Here is a 5681-nt window from a genome sequence, read left to right on the forward strand (position 1 = left end):
AATGTACTCCCCGCATGCGCGGCACGGCGGCTGCCGAGGGAGGAGAGAGAGAGAGAGAGAGAGAGAGAGAGAGAGAGAGAGAGAGAGAGAGAGAGAGACAGACAGACAGACAGAGAGAGACAGAGAGAGGGGGGAGGGGAGGGGGAGCGAGAGAAATGGTGCGCAGAGGTTCGTTGCCCCTATGGCCTCGCCCATGGCTGGTTCCTGAACGCGGCACACACTTTGTCCTCCAGCTGTAAAACTTGTGGATCCTTCCTGTCCCCTCCCTTCCCACCCCTCTCCCTCCCCTCCCCCGCTTCCCATTTGCCCACCCTCTCCCGGTGGCCTGTGCGTGTGGAGCCCGGGAACAAGAACTCCCCCAACTCTTACACCACCCCCAACCACCTACACACACACACACCCCTCTGAAAGTAAATGCCGGCGCCCAGCTTTTCTTTTACAGTATATTTTTCCCCTCCCTTTTCACGAACGCCGCCGCCGCTCGCCGGCCGCGGGGGCCACCTTTGTGCGTGCGGCGGTGCGCGGGGCGCAGAGGGCGTGTCGCAAAGTCACCCACCAGGGCCGCGCCAGCGCCGCAGAAAATGAGGGAGAAGAATATAAAACAGGCGAACCAGGAGGGAAAGAGGAAGGGGTGGGGGGGTGAGGGGGCGTATCGCCCCGAGCAGGCGGCCGAGCAACGCTCGCGCTCTTGTGCTGCCAAAAAGACATAAAGTCACACCGGCCGAAGCAGCGGCAGCAGCAGCGCGGCGGGGTCTTTCATGGAGAATGTTGTGTGCGTACAGCGGGTCTGTTGACACTGCCGATCAGCGTATGGACCGGTAATGACGCCGACGGCGCCTGCTGAGCTCGGTGTGCCCGCTCCCGCTCGGTGTGCCCGCTCCCCGGCCGGCTCCTTTGATGGGAGTTTTGCTCGGCCAGCACACACAACAGCGCGGAGCGGAGGGGGCGGGCTGAGGGGGGCCAAAGTAATCGGTGCTGTTAATCGGACGTGCTTCGCGATCGGCCGGATGGGTCGGCGAGATAGTCGGCTGGTGTGACCCGTCGGGTGCGACGAGGAGGAAGCTCGTTTTGGGGATCGATCTCGGCGATAACTATAACCGGGCGCGACGCGGCGGCGGCTTTTGCGCGCGGGCCACGCCTGCTGAGAGAGGGTGCCTCTGTGTGGCCGCGTCGCGGTGGCGGAGCGTCGCCGACACTGCCGACAACGTGCGTGAGGCGCGTCGATTTGCTTTAAAAGCGGCGAGTGGAAGTGTGGGCTCGTTAGCCGTCGGACTGCGGGCGGGCAGCGGCGGGCAGAGGCGGACAAGAAGGGGTGGATAGAAGCTGACAGCGGTGGGCAGCGGGCGGACAGCGGACGGACGACGGGTGGGCAGCTGGGGATAGCAGAATAAGAAATCATCCAGAAAGGACGTCCGTCATTCGTCGTGGCGAAACTGCCAAGTTTAGCCGATGCTAGCGCGCAGAGCGCCTGCGAGGTAGGCAACACCCTGCCTGCAGCGCGTGCGTGTATTGCGGGATGGCCTATCCCGAGTCTCGCAGGCGCCGAGCTCCCGTAATTTGCCGAAGAGTCTGAGAAAATCGCAGGTAGGTAGGTAGGTAGGTAGGTAGGTAGGTAGGTAGGTAGGTAGGTAGGTAGGTAGGTAGGTAGGTAGGTAGGTAGGTAGGTAGGTAGGTACGTACGTAGGTAGGTAGGTACGTAGGTAGGTAGGTGCTCACCGCAACCATGGGGGGCACGAGGGCAGAAGGAAGCGGAAGTCTCGCCGGCAGAAAAGAGGGAGAGGTAGGGGGGGGGGTGCGAGATGGCGAGAGAAGGAGAGATAGGGGTGGTGTAAATCATTACCCCTCGCGCAAGGTAGTAAAGTTCTCTTTTACCGCTGCTGGGCGGACGGGGAGAGGACGGCGGCCCCAGCGAGACCACGTGGGGGGGCCGCCGCGGCCGTGCGCGCGGAGCCGCGGGGCGCCGCGGGATTGGAAGCCTCCCTCTGCTCTCGACCTTCCCCCGTCCTCCTCCGGGATGTCTTGCCGACGGGGTTAACGACTGTGTCGCGGAGGGCCGCAAAGGGGGTTATCCTGGTGGTGCGGAACATCATTAAGGCGGGGGAGGCGGTTATTTAAACACGGCCCTCTCCGGATCAATGGAGTGGGCCGCGGAGTGAGCGGCGGCCGCACCTCCTCGTGGCGTGGCCCACGTGCTTCCCGGACGGACCCCCTCGGCGGCGGCCCCGCGCGCGCCGCGCTCTCAGTCACACCCACCTCGAGAACGTGCTCGTCGACGGCTGGAGACTGGTCAGCGGCCCCGGGGGCAGGGCAGCTCCTCGGCGCGCCTCAGCGGGGCGGGGGCGGCGGGGCCCGCTGCGGTGCGGACCGCTGCTGACGCACACGCATGCACACGACGCACACGCACGCACACGCACGCACACGCACTACGATCGCGCCCCGCACCGCCGCGGCGCGAGCGCCATGGGGCCCTGCGAGAGTGCGAGAGAGACAGAGGCACTCAGAGAGAGTCGGCCCGTCCCCGTCCGGTCCGCGTATCGGAAGCGCCTCGGCGGCCGCTGACTGGACGTGCAGCTCGGCAACCCGCTCGACGCCAACTGAGGGAGGACGGCGCCCCTGCCTGGCCCCGGGGCCGCGGCTGCCGCGGCCGGCCGGGCCGGGGTGGGGGTGGCGCCGGTGCTGGGGGAGGGGGAGGGTGTCGGCGGGGTGGTGGCGGCGGCACGCGTATTTTGGCGGTCGAGTATCGACGCAGCCCCGCCGTGTTGGGGCGTGGCGGTGCGTGGCGGAGGGGCGGCAGGGAGGTGCTGGCCCCGGCCATGCACAACTGGACCCCCGCCACGCCCAGCGCAGCAGAGCGGCCGCCCCCGGAACTAGGAGGAGGGCGTCATCCCCTTCCGGCACGACCTGGCTCCGGCAGGACCTGGCGCCAGGCGCCCTCCATTCATAAAGCGAGCGCAGAGTCATCAATCAGCTCCCCGCCACAATTTTGCTCTTTCGCTTGTTTCGAACGAGGCGCCTCGCCTCTGTGTGGATAAGCCACCACCTTTGTCTTGCATGAGCCGTGATCCCTCTCCGTGAAAAACCATCCCTTACGGAGACGATAAAGTAGGCAACCCGACTTACTCTCACAGTCTCTCGCATGTCCTCCAAAGTTTCTCATACGCGAAAGTTGAACAGTTCTCCCCCGTGTTTTGTTCCGCCGACCGCTACACGGGGGATTCGGGGGTTCACGTCGGAGCGGTCGGGTCGGAGCTTTCCGGAGGCCAGCCAAGAAGGCGAAGGCTCTGTTTTGAAAATGGCTGGAGTGAGTGAGTGTTTTAATATTGGAAGTGTCGTCGCCTGTAAAACTTGCTATGAAAAAGAGATCGAAGGAGAAGTCCTTGCATTCGATCCACAGACCAAAATGCTGATTTTGAGTATCCTTTATTCAGTTGCAAAGGTTGTTCTGTCTGTTATTTACATACATGTCCGTCAGCGGAGCGCACCCGTTGACATTAGCATTTTAGCTACATATCTTGTGTGTTAAAGAATGAGGTACTGCATGGAACATTGCGTTTTCTTTCCCTGTGGCAGCTTATACTATATTTAGCAATGTTACACTGTTCTGATGACAGTATTGGATCTCATGGAGATTTTGAGGTTAGGAGTCATATAAGGTTAAGTTTTGTTGGGACAATCATACTGTCGTGTGAAATATTTCATAGACTTCAAATTTGATTCCATGTGTTCAGTTGTTTTATTTACTGCCGCTTCAAAGCAATTTAGTAATGTCCTGCAACTGTCCAAAATTTACTGATAGGCAATGTATGTAGCAATTGCTGCCATCTTGTGTAAATGAGTGTGTTGATCAAATGATTCTTGTTGGAATGTCTGTCTTTATTAATGATCATCTCCTCTGTCTACCTGCAGTCTTTCACTCCTGCAATCTATTAGTTAATAAGTTATTTTCAGTCTTGTTGTGCGTCCTTAACATTGATCAGAATGCCCTGCCTCAAGTGGTCGACCATCTCGCAATGATGTGCATATGGTAAATCTATCAATGGTCAGTGATGTCCAGGTCAAAAGAGAAGCAACTGCTCCACTGGAACCTCCTCAATCTTTGAATCTTCAAAGGGTAAATTTTTTATTGACATCATATTTTTAATTCTTGGGATATCCCAGAGAATTGGATTGAATGGTTTAATTCTCCAACAGCTAAACACCCGAGTACGAAATCAAATAGAAGAAAAAAAGAGGCTGGTCACAGCCCTTGCAGCTGGCGTATCACCTGAAGGACAAAAATTATTCCTCACAATAACTAAGACGTAAGTATTACATTCAACATAAGACCATTAAATAAACTGATGATTTTCTTGTGCTGTATTCCTAATCTATTCTATTTGCCCCCTTTATAGTATTAATGAAGCCACATGGCAAGGGCCAAATATTGTTGTTTGGAACACTGTGACCATTTCACCACCATACACAGCAGAAAATGTGAAAGGTGCCACAGATAGTAAGGCTTATTTGCACATTCGGAAAGTGGTGAGTGGAAAATACCAAATGATTGTCTGAGGAGTACATTCTGGCATTGGCAAACCTCTAATCTTTGAAATTTGCCTAGGTGGAGAAACACACAAAAGATATGGCAGCAGCAGAAGCCTCATCACGATTGAGCGGAGCTTCATCCCCAATTGCACAGCAACAGACTTCATCCTCACCTGGTCCTGTCACATCCACACAGCCTACTCTTCAGCAGCAAGCTGCCACCAACTAGCAGTGATGTGGCACAGACATGTATTCAAAAAGCAAGTCATTTCCATTCATACAAAGTTGTCCTGAATTCAGGGAGATGTCTCAGCACTGGGATAAATAGACTTCTTTGTGTGACTTTTCATTTGGAAAAATGGTCTGTGTACCTACTCATTAGTAAAATGTTTGGGTGAATGCCCTGCCCACACTGACTGTACTTGGAAATCTCCCACTCATGTGATTTAGTTTATTCCGGGCCCATGTTGAGCAATAGTGGCAATTGTAATTCCAAAATCATAGGATATCTTAGATAGAATTGTGTTGTCATCTCTGATACACTGTTGTGGTTAATTTGATTGTTACCACAGGTTTATAAGCAGAAGGTGGAAATCGTAATTCATGTCTGTTCTGAGCACATGTGATCTGCATGTTAGCTTTATTTCTATGGCTTCCAAGGGTGGTAAAGCCTTGTCAATGAAGTGTTGCAGATTTTTCTTTTCTTTTCTTTTTTTTGTTGTTATTGTTGAGGAATAATGTATATGTGTGCAAGGCACTTGTGCATATGAAAATTGTTGTTTATTGAAGTAAGCAACTGTAACCAATAAAATTTCATTACAAGCCATCTTGCATTTATTATTTGAATTTCTTTTATTCAACCACAGACCAGCATTTTAGACTGTTCCCTTGTTTTTTGCTGTCAAGTCTATTAAAGAATTTTGTTAATTCGGGGAGAATTCCTGTCAAATAACTCAGAAACTTTCACAATGAGATTGATGAGGAACGCCAGTCAAGACAATGAGAATTAAAAAACTAAATCCTGATGGAAAGATTATCCTCTCCTTTTGCCCATGAAGAAGAGGTTTTAAGCTGAGCAGATAATCACATCATGTAATATCCTGAAATCAGAACAGTAACTGACATTCAACACCTGATATTTCTTTGATTTCTTATTT

General features: G+C 53.8%; 2 protein-coding genes across 2 annotated transcripts in view; one reads left to right on the forward strand and one right to left on the reverse strand.

Annotated features, from left to right (window-relative positions):
- The window catches only part of LOC127750301 (probable cationic amino acid transporter), a 53814-nt gene extending 50676 nt beyond the window's left edge, over nucleotides 1-3138 (reverse strand). Inside the window, exon 1 of the mRNA XM_052271575.1 lies at nucleotides 3121-3138. Coding sequence (XP_052127535.1) covers nucleotides 3121-3138 — 18 coding nt within the window. The remainder of the gene's footprint in view (nucleotides 1-3120) is intronic.
- An 87-nt stretch (nucleotides 3139-3225) lies between these two features.
- LOC113217958 (protein LSM12) lies at nucleotides 3226-5350 on the forward strand. Its single transcript, XM_026438068.2, has 5 exons — nucleotides 3226-3413; nucleotides 3978-4111; nucleotides 4192-4301; nucleotides 4392-4521; nucleotides 4601-5350. The coding sequence occupies exons 1-5, from the start codon at nucleotides 3293-3295 to the stop codon at nucleotides 4751-4753; spliced, it is 648 nt and encodes a 215-aa protein (XP_026293853.1). The 5' UTR covers nucleotides 3226-3292; the 3' UTR covers nucleotides 4754-5350.
- The last annotated feature ends 331 nt before the right edge of the window (nucleotides 5351-5681 follow it).

This window comes from Frankliniella occidentalis, unplaced genomic scaffold (assembly GCF_000697945.3).
Source record: "Frankliniella occidentalis isolate FOCC.00 unplaced genomic scaffold, Focc_3.1 Scaffold6, whole genome shotgun sequence".
Lineage (NCBI taxonomy): Eukaryota > Metazoa > Arthropoda > Insecta > Thysanoptera > Thripidae > Frankliniella > Frankliniella occidentalis.